This window comes from Poecile atricapillus, chromosome 1 (genome assembly GCF_030490865.1).
Source record: "Poecile atricapillus isolate bPoeAtr1 chromosome 1, bPoeAtr1.hap1, whole genome shotgun sequence".
Taxonomy (NCBI): Eukaryota; Metazoa; Chordata; class Aves; order Passeriformes; family Paridae; genus Poecile; species Poecile atricapillus.
In genome coordinates this window covers 143,797,231-143,820,713 of record NC_081249.1, presented here as the reverse complement: position 1 = coordinate 143,820,713, position 23,483 = coordinate 143,797,231, and the positions used below count along the sequence as shown (strand labels likewise).

Genomic DNA, 23,483 nt, shown 5'->3' with positions numbered 1-23,483 from the left:
GCCGCGCCAGCCCATTGGCTGAGCCAGGGAAGGGGCGTGTCCCAAGGGGGGCGGGGCGCAGGAGCCGCCAATGGCGGCGTGGCGCGCCGCGCGTGCTTATTTTCAAGCGCGATGAGGCGTTCCCGGCAGGGAAAGGCGCGCGCGGTGCGGACAGCTGCCCAATAGTCGCGGGCGGTGAGGATTGACGCACCCACTGACCAATAGCAACGCAGATGCGCGAACGGCGCTCCAATCACGAGGCTCGGAGGGCGGGCCCCGCGCACGAACGCTCGGCGGGAGGAGATGGCGGTGCGGCGGCAGCTGCAGCAGATATTCCAGGACCCGCGGGTCGTCGGGACCATCGTGGTGGAGCAGGCGTCCGCTTCCGCCGCTCCCACCGCTCCCGCCTGGAAATCGCCGCCGCCGCCGTCACCGCCGCCGCCGTCACCGCTGCCACCGCCGTCACCCCCGCCGCCTTCGTCTTCCTTCCCGCCGGCTGCGGTGCCGGTGTCGCCGCCGCGGCAGCAAGGTCCGCTGCCGGAGGAGTGCGCCGTGTTCCACTGCCGCAGCTGCTGGACGGTGCTGGGGGACTCGCTGCAGCTGTGCGCGCAGGAGCCGCCGGGACTCAGCGTCATCATCTGCTTCAGTCAGTGCCTCGGCGGGCCGGCGGGTGCTGAGGCGGCGCCGCTGCCCCGCGCGGGCCTCGGGGCGGGCAGCGGCGGCCGGGCCGGGGTTGGTCCGGGGGCTCTCGGCTGCAGCGCGTCTCTCTCTCTTTCTCCTCAGAGGTCACCAGCGATGTGACCTGGGAGGACTCGCTGTTGGTCGGCCTCGAGGGAGCCCTCCTGGAATGGTGTGTATTCCCGTAGCTGCTGGCATCGGGCCTGCCGTGAGCGGCCGCCGCGGTAAATCGTGCGGACAAAGCCGGGCTCCGTCAAGGCCGGGAGCTCCTCCGGCTTGTGCGCGGTGGGTTCCGAGGGGCTGGGCAAACTCCCAGCTGACTTCTGTGCCTATTCACGCTTCGGATGGAGAAAGCTTTTGTAGGGATGTAGTTCTCACTTGAAATCAAGTTTTGCTGCTCCAGGCTCTGTAGGTAGGGAGAAACATTTGAGCAGTGCAGTAGAAGCCAGCTTAACTTGTAGGTCTCTTTCTTCCCTCTCTGAAAGGTATCTTACTTAAAGCATCTTTGGATTTTGTTTGGTTTGGTGGATTTTTGGTTGCCTTAGTTTGGATTTTGGGGGAGGGGTGGCTTTTAGTTGGTTGGTTTTTCTTAATACTGAAAATAAAAAACTTGTGCTGCCCTGTTCCTGAACCTACAGTTAGCGCGGTTTGGTAACTGAGTCCAATGGGAAGAATGTAAAAAGTCATCTGGGGGCTTACAGAAACAGTAGCTTGTTTAAATGCTGTTTTACGAATTGTCAGGACTGGGAACTTTTTCAGTATAAGACTTGCTCTTTTTTTGACTTTTTTCCTTGCCCCTCTGCATGGGGCAATAATCTGTTTTATTAGAAAGAATTTTCACCTGGCACTTGCATTGTACACTTAAATCATGTTTGAGTAAAATTGTCTAAACCACTCTGTGATAATAAGATGCACATTTTCTTCCTTAAGAGAACTTCACTTATTAGAGAGATTACTTATTTCACAACATGCCCAATTTCTTATGATCATGTTGTTTCTGTATATCTTTTATTTTGAGGAGGAGGCATTAATATGCCTTGGATTATGTCCCAATAGAACTGAAGATTTGATGCCCTCTGATAAATATGCAGCATCTGTGGTTTCAAAAGCTTCTATTTAAGAACATTTTTCCTTTTCTCCTTTTAGTACTTATTATTTATTAACCTGTCGGTCATGTGGCTTGGCCGTGGGCTTCATTCTTTATTCCTGTGACAGTAACCTGGCGTATCTCCGAGGCTTGTTCTGTTTCTTCAAGGACAGCATCATCTGGTGAGTACACCGTATTCTTATGGTCAGTGACTTCACAGGTAAATTACTGTACAAGTAGCCTACAGCTGACAAAAGTGATTTGACTTGTCTGAGCACATCAGTGTGGGATTTTAATATCCTTGATGTCTAAATTGTGTCAAAGTGAATCCCTTTGATTTGCCTTGCACCTCTTGAGTGTCCTCGTGTAATGTAAGACTTTAAGTTTAGTTGTGTGCAACACTGAAATCTCTTCAGTCCCAGATTCATTTAGCTAACATAAAGTATAAAAGTGATTCAATGATAGGTTGAGGACTTGACTATAGAAGCTGTAAATTACTTACAGCTGGTGTTGAGAGGCTGGATCTTAATTCCAAAGTAAAACCATTGTTATGCTTTGAATATTTTCATCATTATTACTTTTGGCAACAACCTTGTATTTCCTTTAATATCATCTTAAATCATCTGTCTAAATAACGCAACTATAAGTTTTTTAAGTGTTTTTCTTGCGGGTTTTTTCCTTCCCCTTTTTGTTTTCCAGTTACCTCTTACAAAACCAAATTATTATAGAAGCTTCTAAGGTGAAGTTTCCAGCTGTAACCTTAAAGGAACACATGCATAAGGTAAGATTTCCACAATAATGGAAAATACTTTTAAAATGCTGATTATTTTAGACATTAATTCAGAAACATTGATACAAATGTGGTGTTTTTAAGTGCCTAAGATTGAGAAAGTGCTGCCTTATATGACAATAATTGACTCAATGCATGAGACGTGGCACATTTTCTAAGACCCCTAAACTGCAGAACATACCCAGTTCTAGATAAATTACAGCAAAACTTTGTTATCCTTTTATCTCTATACCTTGCATAGAAAAAACAAAAAACCAAAAATCATTTCTACAGACTTGGCCTAAGTATTGACTTGTGTTGTCATTGTTGAAGAATTTAAAAATAGCTAATTTTTTATTTGAAAGGGATTTTTAAAGTTATATTTTTATGTCTCTGTAAGCTCAAAACGGCATGGCAGTATTTGTAGTTTCAGAGACAACTTTAGGATCTCCCTCCTGCTTTGGTGTTCAAATTGGACGTTCTTATCTGTAACCTGACTAGTTGTTATGTTAGTTAATTGCCTGTGCGTTAGCTCAAATAAAGTTACTGTGTTTAGGAGACAGCCAGCATATCCAGTATTTATGTGATTATTTGTTCCTTACTTTTTTGGGGGGGTTGAGATTTGATTTTAGCTTTTCTTGTAATGGGCCTTGGACATTTCTTAATTTTGTTCTCTTCCAAGTCATCTTCCAGTTTCTGTAAGATGAGAGTGTTTTTATGTGTCAAGTGAGGCTCAGATGCAAAAATCTTATCCAGGTAAACCTTCTGGAGACATGATTTAGTAAAAATACACGATGGAAGTAAAAGTATGATAACACTTCATTGCAGACATAAATTATGTGACTGAAGAGATTTTGCTTGTTGACTACAACAAGCTCAAGCATCTGGCCTTTGCTTTTTGAGACATAATGTCCACATGTATTCCTAAGCTAATGATGAAAGTTTGTCCACATATTGTCAAAGGTTTCTGGCTGTGTTAAAACTTGAGTTAACTAGGATCAGACTCATCATAGTAAAACTGCAGCAACTCTGTCTCCTGAAGTAGTTATTTCCATTATGTCCCTGGAAGGGCTGATACTGGCGCACATCCATCTCCAGTTTGTAATGCAGCCCTCTGATCTGGGTGCTGGTTTTGTCAGTACTAAACATGCAGTATAGAGATCAAGCCCTCTATATTTTCCCATCTTGAAAGTGAGCTGCTCTTTAACCATTTAAAGTGGGGTGAAGGTCATTCAAAGATCCAGTGTTAGGACATTTTTTGCCAATTTCAATACTCTTAATTTTTCTAGGTGAAAGAAAAGCTTGTGGACTTCAATTGTCGCATAGAATTAGTGATAAGGAAGCTGGAGAAACTGTAACAAAATAATTATGACCCTTCATCAGATCCAGGTGACCTACTATCAGGATATGCAAGAGTTAATATCAACTAATACCTGTTTTCAAGAACTGCTGGAGTTGTTTCTGCATCTCTGCTGAATTTGGTCATTATGAAGAAATAATGCACCAGACCAGGTTTGAGTGTTGATCTGTCACCTTATCTGTGTGTATGGAAAGAACTGATGATGAAGTGCATTACTTCAGGGGAACACATGAAAATCTGACATACTGAAGTTATGCTTAGAAGACTGCATAGCTCAGCCATGCAGCACATCACTCTCTGAGGCTGTGTAACTGTGACTTTGCTTTTTCTAATGACTTAGGGGGAAAACCAGCCTTTGAAATACTGACATCAGGTTTCTTGAACTATGCAAAACACATTTAACAAGGTGATGATATTCAAGAGCCACCATTACAAACTGAACATTCTTAGAGACCTAAAGCTCTTGTCCTACCTTTCAGTACAGACACAGTGTTAATGGCAGCCTTGGTTTTAATGGCAGCTGGTTTTTGGCCAAGTGGCTCATTAGCTACATCTGATACTTGAGCCACTGCTAAATGGACTCCTGAATAGTTTTGAGATTTCCTTGTGTGTGTTGCCTGCAGAAGCAGCCGACAAGCACGTCACAGATGCTGCAATGTTCTTAGTGCATGAGTCTGGTTGGCACCATGCAGGCAGAACACAAGGTTTTAGATTTCAGGTAAAGGCCAACCCACGTGCCTGCCAAGTCTGCTGAAGTGCGGCCCCAGGAACAGGACTGAGTCAAATTCTGCCAGCTAACGGTGTGAGCAACTTCCTTGAGCAGATTTGAGCATTTATTTCTGGAATGTCAACTATGAAACCAAGGAATGGTCTTCTGCACAATCGTGGAAGCACTGCTTTCCTGAAGTTATGATTTGCCTGTCACCTTCAATTGGCCAGTTAAGATGTTTTAGAAAAAATACCTACTCATGGCTCATTGGCATTTCTCTGTTGACTATTGGTTATGCTTATTTCCAAACATTTAGAAAATAATTTTACAGAAAAGAAAGCACTATTTACTGGGACAGAATTTCCCTAATTCTTTGTTGGAAGATTAAGGGCTCTTTTCCTCTCCCTTTGCTCCTTAAAGGGCTAATGTTTTTCCTTAAAGGAATAATGAATTTTATGGAAAGTTTAGTAGTTGTCTGTAGTGGTCTAGAGAGGATTCTATTTACTTGATCAGCTTAATTCCAGTGATTCAAATTGCCTTCTCCTTCCATATATATGACCAGCAGGTTGTAGACATCATTGCTACTGCTGCCAGTTGTGTTTTGTCTTAGTTGTAAAATAACTCATAATGGGCTTGGAGCAGAGAGGACAAAACTCATAAAGCACCTCAGAGGTTTTAGGTGGGCAGCTGGTACTTAGGCTACTACTAATGCTCACTGTGTTGCTTTCTGTTTGGGAGTTCTGTATGGTCTCAGTTCATTGTGGTAAGCAAAAGCACCAAATATCAACAGGTATTCTGTAAGGAGAGGAGGGACTCTCACAAATACCACCTTTGAAGTACTTCCTTAGTGCTTGTGTTGTTGCATGAGTCTAAGAAATGTGATTGATAATGGGAGTATTTGCTTTTGCCCTTTCATTCCAGTTTCTGCATTGAGACTGTTTCTTGCTATTTTATATCTATACTATGAATCATGCTAAATTGTTTTGCTTCATTAGTGTTGAGCCCTAAAAGAAAATGAAAGCTGTCAGTTACATTTTTATGTTATATTTAAAGTTGTGAAGAAGAAACTTCTTAAATAAAAGCTGGAATTCAGAAATTCATATTGTGCAAGTCATTGCCAATATTATGTGAGTCCTAGGCCTACTTTTCCTTTGATTAATTTTGCAGAAATAAAAACATCACTTTCTCTTACTTGGGTCCTCATTTGTTATGAAGCATTAAAGTAATGGTTCCTCAAATTATATTACTTAGTGTGAATTTAAATAAATAATGAGTATGTGCTGAAGAATAGCTGGTAAATTTTTAAACTGCATTTCTGTAATCTTTGAAAGTGGGAGCACCTCCGTCAACCACAGAAGAAATTTTTCAGAAGTGTAGTCACCAAAGCAATAAACAATACATACATACATAAAACAATTTTCTGAGGGGCCTTGTTATTTTGAGGCAATCAATACAAGAAATAGAGGGTTTATGCTACCCTCTAAAACAACCCTTGAAGCTCTTAACTGATAAGTTATGCATCTTAGAATGAGTGGAATAACAATTTTTGTTTAGCTGTTGCCTAAGTCAGAAGCTCTTGTGCCTGAAGTCTGCTGGGACAGCTGGCCCCAAAGCAGATACCCAGTATATATGAATTCAGCCTGAGTTGTTAAATTTTGACAAAGCTACAGCAAGTACACCTCAGAAGTGAAATGGAATGTACTGTAATTTGGTTGTCTTCTGAACAGATGACACATCCAGTTTTAGTGCATTCTCAGCCTGTGCTGCTTTATTGCTAAAAAAATTTGTATACAGGTGCAGAGTTTCCAGGTTCATTTTTAAACAGTTCCTCTTTACAGTGTCAAAATAATAAAATCTTATCTTGAAATCCTCAAAGATGCATAGATATAAAAGCAAGCTGCCTTTTGGAAAAACACCAGTATTTGCAGGGAGACATTCTTTCACTGTTACCATGTAAAACGTGTGCAATGGGAGTACGTAGTTTGTAGTCACACCAATAATTTCTTCCACTAATCCATGCAAGAATGCTATCAGAAATTCAGTATAAGTATTATTCAGCCTATTAAGTAATAAGGTAATTTTTAGGAATGTATACCTAATGCTTCTCCTTTGCTGTTACATTTTTCAAAAGGAAGATAACTTCATTGACATCCTGAAGTAGCTTATTCCCCAGGTTATACTGAAGGGAAATACAAAGGATACAATGGCTTACTCATTACAAAAAAAAATATTTAACAGACTTTAAAACCATGCATAGTATTCTAAAGAATTAAAAATGACCATGGTAAACCCCTGGGCTAAATTTGTTTTTGAAATTTTCTTGAAGTTGGCTCCAAGATTTTCATTCAGTCTAACTTGTGATACCATGGAATAGTTACCTTCTTTTATAATATCCCTATCTTCATTTGGCAATCCTTACACATCTAAAAAGAGCATTCCTGCGTAAAACCACAATTCCCACTCTAAACCCAAAACACAGTGCTTTATGAATGGCTGGCTATGAAGTATGTACAGGAGTTAACTTGACACACCATTTTTTCCTCCAAGACACTTCTTTCTACTAAGAGAGGACTGAGCCTCTGGACATGGAGAAGTGTTCTGCACAAGTTAAGCCCACTTACAAAATTAAGCTAAACTACAAGTATGGAATTCTGCAATAACAAGCCAGTATTCTACATGTTTAATTACAAATTTAAACTTGGAAAAGTATTAGTGATGTAGGTAGGCTATACCACACACTCTTTTATATTCAAACTGCCAGCAGAAATTTCCTGCATTATCCACTAAGAGACTTGAATTACAAGGAACACACTAATAAGTTTACAGAAAGATGGCACCCAAATTCCCTTTTATTTAATAAGTGAAATAAAGAAAAAAAGACAATTGCAACCTCTGTTGCAGAAGATAAAGACCTTCAGTGATCAAATCTCTTTTTCTATTTTTAAAAATCTCTTTAAAGAACTTAAAAAATATACAAGATTATCAGTATTTTCAGGTTTATTCCTGCGGATGCCATTATTGCTGGCTGGTACCAGTATGCTTCAGTACAGCTGCCTGTGTGGCTAGAGTTACCTGAAAATACTGTCTATTAAAAAGCTATTCAACACCTGAAAAATATGTACTGTGCTTATTAATTTCAGTCTTCTCCAAATAATTTCTCTTACCACATTCAAGCTTATTACCTACTGTCTGGCAAATACTACACTCAATCTGAATCTGTGGTTTCTGTTACTTGTTTGTTGGCTTGGATTTTAGGGTGATTTTTTTTGTGGGTTCGGTTTTTTCTTTCCCACCAGTTGCTCCCCCTGCACCACATAAGAAACTCTGCACCCTTTTCCTTGCTACAGCTGCAGCAGGTGAGAAATCTCATCTCGCCTCTAAACATGCTCAGTTCATGCCCTGCTTTTTACATGCTCAGGACAGTGATATGAACCAGACAAGAGGTTATAAAGGCGAGTTCTGCTGATCCTGGTTCCTGATTTACAGTTTTGGTGCCATGCTTCTGTCCCTATCTATACATTCTACCCCCTTCTCTACAGAGGCAGCACATTCTCTAAAAAAACCCCAAAATTTGAGAATCAAAGCAGGAAGTTCAAGCTATTGGTATATTAATTCCTATTGCTTCATTATGTATAAATGCATATCTCAATTTACTGGTAATAACTACATTACACTAGACATTTTGAATCATGCATAATTAGAATACTAGCTCTAAAGTTTGGTTTGTGGGCCTGTGCTGCTTTCCTTCAGTTTCTCCATGCAGTTCTTCATGCCTAAGGCATTACAAACTACCTACCTTTTATCTGACCTGTAAACACACTCATTTGGAGGGGAAGTGGAGAGAAGAAGACAGGATTTACATAGGACACACTGAACAGAAAGTTACCTTCTACCTTTAACTTTAGATGGGGTAAAGTCTTGGGAATCTGTCTGTATTATAACCCGATACAAAGGTTCAGAGACAGAAACATGCTCTGCTGACATCATGAACACTGACACTTTCTCTAAATGCAGGAGGAAGTGTAGAGACTGAAAAGGAACAGACATCAGAATCCATGGTTAGTGTTCTGCACTGTTGAACAAGACACCCTGGCTGAACTGTTGGCTTTTGTGTGCCGGAAAAGTGCTACAGTGGCAAAATGATGGATCACTCCATGAAAGAAATCCAGTCGAATCTAACTTGAACTGTCATTCTGCAGCTCTGTACCTGACCAGCAATCAGGATTATTAGTTTTGGAGGAAGACCAGCCAGTTTCCTAAGGATGCAAGAAGCAGTAATTTCTAAGATTCGTTCTACATCAACAATTATTCTATCTTCAATATTTTTTTCCTTTTATGCTCCGAAAAAAAACAGACTGCCAGCTCTTGACAAGGTAATCCTCGTGTAAAGTGTCAGTATCCTCAAGCTCAGTACAATTTCTTCTCACTATCAAGAAGTCTTCGCAAGACTTTCTTTTTATTCCTAAATTTGACAATTACCTCAGTTTCAGAAGGTACAATTCCCAACACAAGTACTGGCTAGGCCTTCTACAGCAGCACTACTGGATATACAAACAGAATATATTTGTATAATCTGGGTTTAGTACTGCTAGAGGAGGCATGTCCATACCAGTCATTATACCTTTGATATACCACACCCCAGTGTGGTAGCACCTAACAGTTCCACTTAGAAGCTGTTAAATCAAGGAGGCTGAAAGCAAAAGTCATGCCATAGTACAAGAGCTGAAAGGCAAAGGGATTCCTTTTGTTGCTGTGAACAGTAATTCCTAGTCTAGCAGCCCACAGAATTCAGATATTATTGAAGCCTGAACTGGGAAGTATATGCAGATAGCTTGCCTGGCTACATTAGTCTTTATTTCCTCCCCACTTTTCTGAGTGGATATACCCTTGAAGAATTCTGTTCAGCCACAAAATTCATACTTCTGAAGCATGAACATGACTTTGCTTTCATTATAATTTCATTATTATGTAAATGTATTTTCTGACCACAGACCACAGTAAATTAATAATTTCTCTAATGTAATCAGAAAGCAAATGAAGGTCCCCGAAGGCCAGCTTCCAATTTTATCAAAAATTCAATAGTTGGAATTTAAGCTGATTACAATCTTTCAGATCAATTAGCTTTTCATACACGTTATTACATATTAGCCAACACTTAATTTGGACATTCTCATGCTTATCCTGTTACTTTATACTGTAAAAATGCTCACAGCCCTCACACTTCCATTACCAATTTATGAAAAGCCAAAGTGCTTCACCCTCATGCTTTAAAAACACAAGAAGCTTCCATTAAGCTGAAAGTCACAGTCTAAATTACTTCAGCTTTCCAGAAGAAATGCAGCCAGATTGATCTAAACCTCTGACCAAGTAATTCTGTTCACAACACATTACTATCTGTTGGGCCATATTGCGTCTATAGATGAGGTATCTACACTGAAAAGTGTCAACTAGGAACAGTTTAGAACTCCTGTGGTTCTTTTATGCAACCCTTTGATAGCAAATAATTTGTTAGATGCAGATCTACAGGTGTAGATCAAAAACCCTGTGCTACCAGAGGCTTCACAGTACTTTCTTCTGCAAAACTTCAGGCATTAACCAAAATCTATTATGGTCTAAAACAGTATTTAGCAAAACTGAAATTATTTTTTTCTGCTGTAACATCTTTAGAATTCTACAGTTGTGCTTGGCATGTACAAATGTTTTGAGTGTCAAGTGCTTTCTAATATTTTTCATTTTTTTAATTTTTCTTTTATTTAAAGACTATCTCAGATTGGTCTTTATAAACAAAGAAACCAGAAAGTACTTCCCACCACAAAAGCTTCTAAATCTATAATCATGTTCTCCTCACAGTACAGTATTTGGAAAAGTTTAGTTTCTCAGAGAAATAGAGCAACTGCTAGGCTACAAAAAAAGAAATAAATTACAGGGAAACTTCAGCTATCCTTTCAAAGAGAACTGTCTGCCCTTCCCCCAGCACTCACTGACAGTGCTTCAGACATGTGGCAAAGCTAATTTTTCTTTTTTTAATATATATATATCAAGTTCATTAACTTAGTATTCAAGTGCCAAATTCCCTCCAATGAGAGGAACATAAGAAGAATTCACCCTTCTTCTCAGGAAGACTCTTCACACAACTCCCTGCAGCACAGAGCGCCACAAACTTATTTGGTTATTACCCACTTACTCTACTGTACAGTCTTGCTAATGCAAGTTATTAACTATCACATGCAAAACAGTTATTGCTACTAAAGTTCTATTTTCTTATTAAATCATCTTATGGCTTTGTTTGCATCAGGGATTCTTCCCCCTACATACTGTGCTATTTTGCATTCCAGTTTCAGAGGTATTTTTCAATTGATTCTCCCAAGCACTAAACTACTTTATTCAATGGTACAGCTACGTCCATTTAGAATTGAACCTGACCGTTAGCACAGGTCCCCCAGAGCTCTGCTGTAAATGGCCCACCTGTCCAATTTTCTCAGAAATTTATTAGATGCAGAGGGCTGTTTGGTTGGTTTTGTTGGGGTTTTTTTCCCTGTTACATACATTAACTCTGCCTGGATTACTGTCATTGCACGGAAGTACATGCTTCTTGATTAATAAAGATATATTGTACGAAAATTACAAAACCAAGCTACCCATTCCCTCCCTCCCCCTAATGGCCATTTACAGGCAGGTCTCAGGAAAAAAAGATGCAGTATCCTCTCTAAGCTGAAAGAGAGAAATGGGTGAAGAGCAGCACTGGTATCAAATAAAAGACTAATTCCTAGGAAATCAGAGGATGCCATCCACAGAGCAATGCACATCTCAAGAATCATACCAGTCTCCTATTTGACCAGTCCAAGCTGCCCATTGAGTGCTAAATCAATTTCACTTCCCCAGTCTAAACTTTCCTTCTGAAAAAAGCAGAGGGAGAGACAGAAATCATTAAAATTGAGCTTAGAGCTGGAAAGCAAAACTGGAAGTCACCTAAAATACAAGATACTGAATTCTCAATAATACAGGGGTGGGGAATCTCTGATCCATTGACTAGAGACAGCCTGCTGCACAGATACAGCCTGCAACATCATTTTCCAACACCCTTTGACCTTTTTGTATTCTCTCTTATTAAGATGTATGTAAATGCAGGATCCACCAAAGTTATTCTAAGATTCAATAGGACTTCAGCCAAAAAAGGTTCCCCATTCCTGCAATAATGCATAAGTCTTCTATGCATAATAAGCACATCATATTTTGTAACTATTATCACACAATGAGGATAATGTTTTTCTAGCTACAATAATCATATAGTCAGATCTGAAAAAAAGAAAAGATTACTTAACAGACTTTATAAACAATCTGAAGGTAAGAGATGTGTACAGAATGCACACAAACTCCTTAGCATATTCATACTTTTCTGAGTATATCACACTATGAGTAATAAGTGCTTCAATAAAATTGCAAATGGAAGAAAACACCAACAAAGATTAAAAATAAAAGAATAGCACTGATAGAGATGAGAATTATGGATGCTTGCATACTCTAGCTTACTACTGCAGTTGGACAGACAGACAAATATCAAAAAGTCAACTATGATTCGATGAAGCCCATTAAGTGAATGAGTTCCATTTCTAAGGATAGCATTGCCATTGTCAAAGGGAGGATACTGCATGTTTAGACCATGTTTGTGACATTTCTATTGTATCCTTTCTAGTGTTAATTACATTATCATCACTGTTTACTAATAAATTTGTCACTCAGAAATTGTAAAAATACTACTAGGCTCATGCACTGATCCTAACATGGCACTACAGTTTGCTACGAAGCACTAATGCTCATGGAACTATACACATCTCAAAATGGAAGACATTGGTGATTTTGTTGTTTTCAAACAACTTGTAACATCGTTTTGTCCACAAGTATTAAAATATATATATGTATATATATATATATATGAGCTATTGCACATGCCCCTTGTTTTTGTAATCTTTCACATGGGAAGATTTCCAACCAACATAAAGAAAAAGCAGAACAAGAAAAAGTGAGTCAGATGAAGCAGCTTTTCCAAACACAGCAGTTCTTTAAAGGTGCTGGCCAGGAAGGTACAGCAATGGGGGTCCTCTGGGCATGAACTATTGGAGTATTATTTCTGTGAAAGCCACAGATCCTTAACCTAATAAAATCCCGATGTTCTAAAATTAAACTTGAAAACTAATGCTGTTACACGGTCATGAATAGGAGTCAAGAAAAAAAAATCAGTAATTCCACTTTTTTGTTACAATGCCAGGTTATAAAATATTGAGATTAAAAATCATAGATTATTGGCTCTCTAGTCAGACAAATTTGCAATTTTTGTACATGTCCACAGGAAACAAAAATACCTTCCTGTCCCCCAAGCATTTTGTCATCAAGCTATGCAAGAAAGAACTGCTATCTCTAACATCAGAGGGGTAAGAATGGGCAGAAGGAAGAAAGTAAAATTCCTATATCTAAAATCAAACATTTCTTATACCACAGACTTCCCAACCACTGTAATCCTATGATATTGACAGTGTTTTCCATCACTTAAAGATGGATCCTGCTTCTACAGACATCTCCACTAAATCTAATTGACTTCAATGAATGGAGGCCCTAAAAGGAAGTGTGCTTTTCTAGTTGTCTCCAATGCCAGAAAGTTCAGACCATATTCAGCAAAGAAATCCTAAAACAGGCCAAGCTGGCGGTGGCCTTAGTTAATTCTTATCACACAGCTCACCACAATGTTATACACAATTTTAGAGCACCTCTCTGCTCATTAAAGTTGGCATTACTTTGATATGCAGCGTCCTGCTCACCACTCTTAAGCTTACATGTCTGCTCTTTGCTTCATGGAAACAAAAAATGGGTAAAGCTGTCATTAAATCCTATTGTTACAAAACAAGTCTAAACACAGACATTACTTGGAGAATTAGGATCAACATCAATGCTTGTCCTCACTCTGGTATGGAATTTGATCCCACAAAATGTCACCACATTTTTGATACTAGAATGCTGCCCTGGCAATCTATCACCAAGATTTAATAAGGATTTCAATTGTTTGCTTTTTCAGCCATTTTTAGGCTGTCTGGCTTTCTCCAGCAGTTTTCTAACAGGAAAAACAGAAAAAAACAAGAAATCTAGAACACCTCCCCAACCATTTTAGTATCTCCCGTATTTTAAGCTAGCAAGTCACATTTTCTAAATCACAAGCTTGGAATAAGGTGCACTAAGACGAGTTTCAGATTTGAGGTGGAATATAATACATATCCCAGTTCCGGTAGTTTTTTGCCAAAAATCTTACTTGTTATAGATCATCCCATAGCAGGAAGCATGTAAACAATATATGCTCCCATCTTAGAATGACAGAAAACATCCTATATAGTCACAAATTATGTAGACTAAGAATCTTGTGTAAACATAAGAACAACCAGATTGTGCCTTAGTTTGGGAAGGAATAAGAAGAGCCAGAAAAAGGACTGTACTAAGTATTTCTGCTCTCAACTCACCCCTCTTATGTGGCTAACATTCCATTCTCTTGGGCCTATTTCTACCTAGATGATGGAAATATACAAGTCCTCTCAGTTCTCAGTCATGAAAGAATCAAAAAGCAAGATTCCATCAGCAGTAGGAAAAGCTGAAATTGTGTCGAGGGAGCCAGACGAATCAACTGAAACTTTACAGCTCTGGTCTCTTCCATCCCATCAGAAGTTAATTTCTATAATAAAGAAAGATGTTCTGCCCATCTCTTCTACTGTAGAATGGTCTTGTTCCTTTTGATGCTAAGGATTCATAATAAGCCTGAGGAAGAGAATGATTTAATGCAAACCTAGTCATTATCCTGTTACCCCAGAGGCCTTCAAAGCTTCCTTTTTCTTTGCTAAAAATGAAATGATGCAGAGTAATTTCTTCTTCATGTAGTGAAAGCTCTTCATATCCTGTACTTACAGAGGTTCACACATGCAAATATACATTTTGATCACAGACTGGGATACACAGTATAGACAAGATGATTCTGTATTTGTTCTTGTGCATTAGCTGCTTTATGTGAGTTGACACCTATCTACAAAGTCAAGCTTAGGACCTGGACTAGAAAATACCTGTAAGAGATGTTGTTTGGTAAGTTTCTTCCTCATATCAGAGCAGAAAATGTTCTGGTTCTCCTGCTGCAACTTTTCATATGCATCAGGCAGTCTGACACAGCAATGCATTCAGACACTTTATCTGCTAGGAATTCCAATTTGACACAGCAAAGTACTTAACCTTCCTAAAATTAAAAAGGAATTATCAGTGAAAAACACCAGCTTCCACTTGCATCTTATTATAAAGTATTTTTCATTTTAAAACAGAATGCAGAAAGCTGAATGAAGAGCTGGCACAGAAGACATTTTTTCAGGAAAACAAATGCTGATTTCCATTACTCTGTTTTTGAATTTTGATAAAACAATGGGCTACTTCTGTGGGGGAAGTCGTCTGGTGAATCAAATGTTTGGCGAGATGATTCAAACACAAGTGGACAGATCTTTGTTCGTTCAGCTCCATGGAAATGAAGGACAGGTTTTGCTTGCCAGAAGATAAATATCCACATTTTATAGCCTTTGAGCAAGTAAGAGAACCACCTTCTTAAATGTCAGGAGAGGATCTGGAATTCCAAATTAAAAAAAACAGGGAAGATAGTTTAGGAATCAGACTAAAATACATTCAACATCAAAATGCCCACCCATTCACTACTTTAAAAGCCTGACTCTAATGGATAAAATTATCTGGTTTCACAAACTGCAACAATCCCTTGGTCTATACAATTTTATGTCTAGCTTTAGATGCCCATAAGCTGCCCAAGGAAAACACTTCAGAAATGCTAACTATACACTTACTCAGAAGTGATGCAGCTAAAAATACCACTGTTAATTAGCTGTGGGGCTTCAACTGCGTCTCCAACGAGCATGACAACAGCGAGCTAGCAGCCGAGTGCCCATGGCAGAGAGTGTATGTACTCTGCTCTAGCAGGTCACAGTTCACAGAGACGTCAGAAACTATCACCCAACTAACTATGAAACTGTCAGTGCTGAAAAGAACACTTATGACAGTTTTAAGATCACATACATTAGGTTCTTACTTTTACTCATTTCTCCCCACTTATCCACAGCACAGAAAAAAATTTCAGTAACTCATCTTTTCACAGATCTCCTGGCCTCCCATCAGTGATACTCACCTGGTATTACCTCATCACAGCAGCTGTTAAGATATGATATTTTTGCACTAAGTTGGAAGCTAACATGGGCGCACTCCTGCACAGCTATAGAAATGTTTATTACCATTCTCTTGTGCTAAAATAAGAGATGCAAAATAAAGGAAAAAAAGGCAAAAAAAAATAAATTCTCCTATACAGGAACATAAGAATAACTAACCTCTTCCTCTCTTTTCCCTGTCTGTATTTCTTATTTTAATTACCTTAACCATTCTGTTGATCAAGTCCAGAAATAGTCTTCCAGTGACAATTTTCAGCTCCTATGTTAGAAGCAGTGAGTAGACCATGAAAATGGAAATATAGTACATGTCACTATCGATATTTCTCTTGAGTCACTCAAGTATTTCAGCTGATCATTGGGTTGACCATCAACACTCAGACTTGAAAATCTTATTCTTATGGAGATGTGGAAAAACAGACATGGAGAGCTGCAATAAAACATGCCAAAGGTTTGTGACAGAGCTGTGAACAGAACATAGCCCTTTGTTGCACTCTTTAGCTACCAGAATATCTTTATGTCATTCACTGAGAAAAAATAAATCAAAACTACGGAAATTTATTGTAATCTTAGAAATTTTGAATGTACTTTTTTTCTACTTGATAATTTACATTTGGTTATCATTCTTCCAATCCTATAAGTTAACAAAAAACACTTTTAAGGTAAGTATTCCAAGTTAATACAATGACACAAGTTGTCTTAGCAGAGCAAATGACATCACAGGACAGGGATTTTATAACTCCCAAAGCATTTATTCTTGTTAGAATATATAACAGTCAAATCATTGTTTCGATAAGGTGAAGCCTAAGCTGAAAGCTGACACTAACTTGTGCTAGGTTTAGTGCCTTATATTTAGTACCTAAATAACTTTACAATTGTACTCACCATTATTTTTGATCATTCCACATCCTCTTCAGTGAGCTTAGAAAGAAAGAGATGAATAAACAAAATTAAATTTTCATCTAAGAAGCAACTCAGATCATACATGATTACCTACACAGGACACAAAAGATTAGCTGTACCTTTCATTCTCAAGTAACATTTTTAGACTTCCTACATAAACCATGCTGATGTTAGGTTAAATCAAGAGAATTGGACCCAAGTGTGGAAGAGCCAGGAGACACAAACTTTAAGTAAGAGCAGGCACACATTTCAGTTTCATGGGAACTGAGATGGACACATATTCAGTCTCCAGTAAGGCAAGAAACTCTTTCACGTTAATAACAAACTGCTGTAGTGAGGATGCTGAGCTGACAACCTAACCGCAAAAATAATGGATTGCTATAAGCAGAACTATCTCATCACAGAACCTAAATTATTTAGAATTCCTCAGGAAAGTACTATTAGCTTCCACACTCCTGCACAACACAGCATTTGTACAAGCACCATGCACCTTGACCTTCGGAAAATCCACAGTCATCAGACAATCCCCATTTCAGGGTAGTTACTCCATTCGCATGATTTCAGTTCTGACCCTTCCTACTCAAATTTTCCCTCAAGAACCAGCCAAGCACTATGTGTTTGAGACACCGAGGAACCAACAGTAAATGATTCATAAAAGAATTAACTTGAAAAGGAACAGTTACCAGGATTGGTAAAAATCCCAAATTGTCTTGTCATAATAGAAACCACATAATAGAACCAATCCAGTTTTTGAAAAGCTGGGTCTTCTTTCACTAAGACCATGAATTAACTAAACTGAACACTAAAGTAAATCTTATTAAAAAAAGAAAGCATGTGGTGACATTTAAAGCAACTCAAGCAAAGGAATGGTTCATCCAACACTGAAATTCAGTTAGCTTTAACCTACTTTTTTAATTTTAACAAGTTCACTGACTTTGAATGCCCCAGTTTTTAACTGCTTTTACTCTACTTGATACATTCTCTAGCTGCCTTTCATCAATTATGTGAGCACAGAGTTCACAGCAGTCCAACAGAACTTGCAAATGCAATGGGATATACATCAAGGTTGTTGAAAATGAACAGGCACTGAGACTGACGGTGACACTATCAACATTTCAGATAAAAGCTAGTGGACATTACAAAGAAAAAAATGCTACTGCTCTTGTTTCATACCTTACTGAACATACCATCAATTTATGTGGAGCAAGAAATAACTGTGAAAGCTCAACACTGCCTGCACAACTCCTTCATTAAAAATTCAGAAAGTATTACTTTCATGAAGTCTTGACCTATTGCCCATTGGTTTTTTTTTTTCCTCTACCTTAACTAAAAATTAGTTTCCATGAACTTTAAATCTCACATTCAGATAGATGCCTGTATCCAAGAAGTTCAATAATTTCAGGAATTCCAAAGCCAAAAAGAGATGAAGAAATATCTCACAAATAAATTTACCAACAAAACTGCAATATTTTGCTTCACATATATATATTAACATACTGTATTACCAATCCACCAGTAGGGAAAAAAAAAAATAATAAACCCCACAAAAACTGGTGTTCTGACATAATCAGCACACTGGAATTGAAGACTATGCTAATATAATAGTATACAGCTATACAACCAACTTTCACTCCATCCCCCATGCTCTAAGATACCACAAAAAAATGAGATCCATCAGATCTGGCTTTCCAAAATACTATCTTTGCCTCTTACATAGACACAAATGCTCCAGGAGATGAGCAGAAGCAAAAGGACTCAGAAGATGATTCTTCCTCTCTTGCCTAGAGCCTGAGAAGTATGAGGAAGTGAGGAAGGAAAGATCTAGAAACAGATTTATATAAAAAGACCAAAACACAAAAAATTCAAAGTTAAGTATAGTGGAGACCTGTGAAGATATGGAAAGCAAAATAAGCCCTACACATCACAAGTCCACTAAGGTTTTTCCTATGCTTAAAAACTGCCAAATTTAACCTGGAAAGCGGACAATGACAAATGCTTAAATTATAAACACAAATACAATAGAAAGTAGCTTACAGTCCTGCAAAAAAATTAGCTGCCTTCATGGTGTTTTCGCTTCCTAGGCAACTTTGAACTAGGCATCTAAATCCAAGCTACAATGCAAAGGTGAGAACTTGTAAAAGCAAGTCTAAGACTGGTGTGACTGGCGAAAAAACAGGAGTGCCTGAGTGTGGAGGCATCAAGCGTAACACTGAGTAGGAACTGGGTTCTAAGGGGCTTATGTTAGCAGCACTCAGGTTAGCTGGGCACATCCCCCTGCCACTTCAGAAGACACCCAGATCTGGAGACAACACTGATAACCCACAGAGTCAAGACAATGTAGAGAGACAGGCCAATGTCCCCTCCAAAAGAGTACACAAAGGCACATCTGAAGCCTAGAATGGTTGCCAGCCTAGGAAGAGGCCAGAAGGCAGTAAGGACCTGTCAGCTGATGTCCCCTGTCAACAGACTGCCAGACTGTTGGATCCATAGCATGGTGTTAGGGTGTTTGGCTGCTGTAGAGACATCTCAGGCACTACACACACTCCACCTTAATTTTTTGTTTCATTCTGTATTTTTAAATTAAACCCCTTTCTTCTTTTGCTAGGTTTCTAATGCACATCTACTTCATTGTTGGTACAATATTGTAACAGTAGTTTCTACCACAGCAGAGAAAACAAGGCAAACTGCTTAAAGATGAGTTTTCAATTCTGTGATATACACACTGTAGGAATGTGCTCTAGGAATAAATGTTGTTTAGGCAAAGAAACAACCCTTCTATCGCAGTCTATTTTAGAAAAATCCTCTTCTTTTTTTAATCCCCTGAAGACTGTGCAGGTTCTGCATCTCGCACTCACATAACCTCTGGCACATCAGGACTGGTTTCAAACACTGCTCCTTTTTTAGTTTTTAGGAATGAAGATGGGAGGTATTCAAATGATATTCCAGACTCTTCACAAATTTGGTCAGGACTTTTTAGCCTTTGCTGCCCCATGACTTTTGACACCCCTGAATAAGAGGTGACCACCATGAGATGCATAGCCTGTTCATGCAAATTTTCACACTGCAGACTCACAGCACTGTGGGCGAGGTTGTAAAGTAATGCATATTGATTTGACGTATACCAGAGCAACAGGAAATTCTGATATTTTTTTAAGATACTGCTTCTCACAGCTCTTGTGCATTGGAAGTAATTAAGAATAAATATTAATCCATATGAATTTCTGACTGCTAAATTAGTGTACAACTTCACACAAAAGCAAGTTGATAGCTTATTCTTCTAATGATAATATAAAACAGAATCATCTTTATATGTAGTATAAATCATCTTTATATGTAGTATAAATCATCTTTATATGTAGTATCTTTAATATGCCAAAGACACATCCCCTGGCATATTTTAAACAGACATGTGTAAGTAGGAACATTCATCAGTAGCAACATACTGTGTCTCAGTATTATGTTGCTCCTAAGCTGCTATCACCGTTACTACAAGAATAATGCACACAAAAATCAGTAAAATGTTCCTTAGGAAATTTTTCTCCTAAGCAGCTAGGAGTTGCTTTCAGAACTAATTATAACAGTCATGCTTGTATTTCTTCTGAGTTATTTCACCAGTTACAAACAGCTACTTAATTATTAGGTCGTATGTGCTAACACACCATGTCTCCACAAAATCTAAAGCTGTGCTTCTCATTTAACCACTTCAACTTTTTTCTTTAACCTGACATGCAGATTGAAAATACATTCACAGTTCTATAATGCACTCGAGATTTTAATAACTGCAATCAAATATAGAACACATGGAATCTCATGCTAGTGACACTATTATTTTGCTTTCACTAAGAAGGGGTGATCCCCCCCATTTTTTTCCTTCAAATTTAAACTAAGTACCATTCTCTAACACAAAATACCACAGACAATTTTGAAGAATTCAAGGCATACCTGCCTGCATGATACTAAATGGGAATGAAAAGATAGTGGGTTTAGCAATAGTTTCACGTGTTTCGTGGTGTGCTAAATTCTTTTTACCTTATTATCAACGATTACATCAATTTATACGGCTAACCCAAATTCCATTATAATCTCTCTACTTTCCACAGAACTTGTTTTGCAGGGCAGGTTATTTGTACCTTCAGGTTTTGTCAAACAACTAGGAAGCCATCCCCTTTGTGCACTCCTCTGTCAGCACTACAGACATCATAAAAGGATATAACCATTCAGATTAGCAGAATTCATCCAGCCCACAGATGGCACGAATAAGAACGGTAATAGCAGCGTAGCTGTACTCAGCGCTATGCTTGTAGCCAGACACGAGAAGCCTCTTTTCAGATGATACATTTCGCTTTCCCTTCCCCACGTCGCTGCCAGCCGCAGCTGTCCCCAGGCGGCTGCGGGGTATCGCTGTGCAGGGAACAGGCTCTCCGCTCGGCCATCTGCAGCAGCCCGGCGCCGGAGCTGCAGGACGCCCTCGTCCCCGGCGCCGAAGTTGCTCGGACTTTTCAGGGCTGCGGGCGATTCGGACCGGCCCGGTTCCGGCTCCGGTCCGTCCCCACACGGACACGGGCCCGCTCCTCGCTCGGGGCCGGCGCGGCGAGGTCGGTCAGCCGCTCCCACTGCTCCGGCCCGGCACCGCGGCAACGAGCCCGAGCCCGAGCCCGAGCCCGAGCCCGAGTCCGGGCCCAGCCCAATCACGGGGGGCGACGGGGAGGTGGGTGTGCGGGCGCTCGGTCCCAGCCCCGTCAGGGATCCGGCACCAAGCTCCGGCCTGGACGCGGCCGCTGCTCCCGCCGCACTCACCTGAGAGCGGCCGAGGCCGCGGGGCCGCGGCCGGCCCGGCCCCTCCGCCTCCTCCGCCCCTCACTCCGCCATCTTCCCCTCCTTCCCCCGGCCTCCCGGCGGGGGCTCGCTGCGCCCGGGCCCGCCCACTCGGCCGCGAGCCTATTGGGTGCCGTGCCTGTGCATCAGCCCTCCGGTTTTGACGGTGATTGGCCAGCGGCACTGCCCATCACGGGGCTGGCCTCACGCCTCCAAGGCGGCCCTTCCTGATTGGTCCCGGGGAGGACACAGGGAAGGGATTGGCTCGGGCGGCGGGAGCGGGACTGGCCCGGGGCGAGTCCCCCAGTGACCTCCACGGGGATTTAAAGGGGCCGCGCCGCAAGGGCGGCCTGGTCAACACCCGCCCTCGGCCTCCGCCCGGGGAGGGAAGGGCTGCGGGAGCCTGGGGTCCCGGCCCGCCGGCCCTGCAGCACCTGCTGAGCTCAGCGAGCATCATGGTTGCCACGAGAGGCGGCCTTCAGTCATTCTGCCGGGTTTGTGTCATCCGCAGAATTTTTTTTTTTTTTTTTTTTTTAGCAGCGGTAATTCTGCACTTCAAGCTGACGGGTGGATGTGTTGAAGAATGTGGAGTACGTACCCATTCAGAAAACTCTGGAGAAACACCCCCGTCTCACCGTGATTCATCCCAGATTACTACAAGCCATTTCGCTCGAAATCTTAACACGTGTGTTAAAACATTTAATAACACTTTTCTGCCGCGTCACATTTTAAGAGCAGATTGGAATGAAACGCTTGTGCTAACTTCAGTTATTATACCCACATTCTATTTACAACCCAATCTGCACCTTCAAAAGAACCAAAAGCAGGTTTTTATGTTCCGTTGTGAAGTTATAAAAACCAACCTAATTTTTGCTCCTGCTCTTCATGAGTCAAATCCTGTATTTGGATTCTTTTCCCACAGTTGCTGCCAAGCTAAGGGGCCTACGGGTTTCAGTATTGATTAGATATGAAACCTATTTTTCTGCTTTCTACTATCTACCATACTCTGGAAACTGGTTGCAGCTACCTATTTCTGCAGTCAAGCCTCCAACCAGTCCCAATATAAACTCATGGCTGCAGATTTTAAAATAGACTATCCCTCAGTAGACTGGAGAATGGTTCAGCAGTATTTAAAATCCTATCTCTTGTATTACTTTTTCAAAAGACAAAGATGAAATAAGTAGCTTTGCCTCTGAGCTGCCACTTTCATCTTCAAGATGACCTGTTCTTGAGACAAAATACTTCTATAAGCAACCAGTTATGCTAAAAATGCTACTTTTGTGGAAATCTGCTTGTATCTGTACAGCTCTGTTTTGAACAATTTTAAATTTAACCAATTTAAGGTCAGGTCTCTAAAACTCCTCTTACTATCACCTTTTAAACTAGATGTTATATATATAGTTTTCAGAATACTAAGTAAGATAGTTATTTACATGTGATTTATTCTGGTAATGGCAAAGTTAGATTCTGATAGTTGAGTATCTTTTCTTGATTGTAGGAAGGTTGGTTGTTCTTTGTGTTTCGGGTTTGTTTTGGTTTTTTTTTTCAGTATATCTGTTAGACCATTTTCGTTCACTTTCAAGAACATTAGCAAAAATATCTGACATCTCAAGTGGGAGCTTGTAGGAACAAATGTCACAAATGAGCCCTGTATGTCCTCTTCTAGACATGTTTTGCACTGGTTTCTGGCAGCAGAATAAAGAACTATCAATATGTTGAAAACAAGCTCAGTTATAAGAAACTGATCTCTAAGGCCTGCTAGCACTGTTCTTAATGGTATTTAGCTTTTCCAGTAATTAAAGGATAGTTGGTTGCCATACGGGAAGAGCTGGGGGATGGTTTGGTTTTTGTTTATACAGCGGAAGGTTTATTTATGGATTGATAAATACAATATTCAGTCTGAGTGGGACAATAAGGCACAAATGTAGGTTACAACTACAGTG

At 40.1% G+C, this 23,483-nt stretch overlaps 1 protein-coding gene across 2 annotated transcripts; it reads left to right on the top strand.

Moving 5' to 3' along the window:
* Positions 1–139: 139 nt before the first annotated feature.
* Positions 140–13,689, top strand: OIP5 (Opa interacting protein 5). 2 transcript variants are annotated; one of them, XM_058829217.1, is made up of 5 exons: positions 140–625; positions 763–829; positions 1,804–1,926; positions 2,444–2,525; positions 3,897–13,689. In XM_058829217.1, the coding sequence occupies exons 1-5, from the start codon at positions 283–285 to the stop codon at positions 3,987–3,989; spliced, it is 708 nt and encodes a 235-aa protein (XP_058685200.1). In that variant the 5' UTR covers positions 140–282; the 3' UTR covers positions 3,990–13,689. The 2 variants fall into 2 exon arrangements, with proteins under 2 accessions (XP_058685200.1, XP_058685209.1); XM_058829226.1 differs by having other exon boundaries at positions 154–625; positions 3,803–13,689.
* The last annotated feature ends 9,794 nt before the right edge of the window (positions 13,690–23,483 follow it).

Bases quoted from the DNA above. Each gene is read 5' to 3' on its own strand.
- OIP5 (XM_058829217.1), top strand. From the start codon at position 283: ATGGCGGTGCGGCGGCAGCTGCAGCAGATATTCCAGGACCCGCGGGTC. The intron at 626-762 runs GTCAGTGCCTCG...CTTTCTCCTCAG, and splicing joins CAGCGTCATCATCTGCTTCA to AGGTCACCAGCGATGTGACC. The intron at 2,526-3,896 runs GTAAGATTTCCA...ACCCTTCATCAG, and splicing joins TAAAGGAACACATGCATAAG to ATCCAGGTGACCTACTATCA.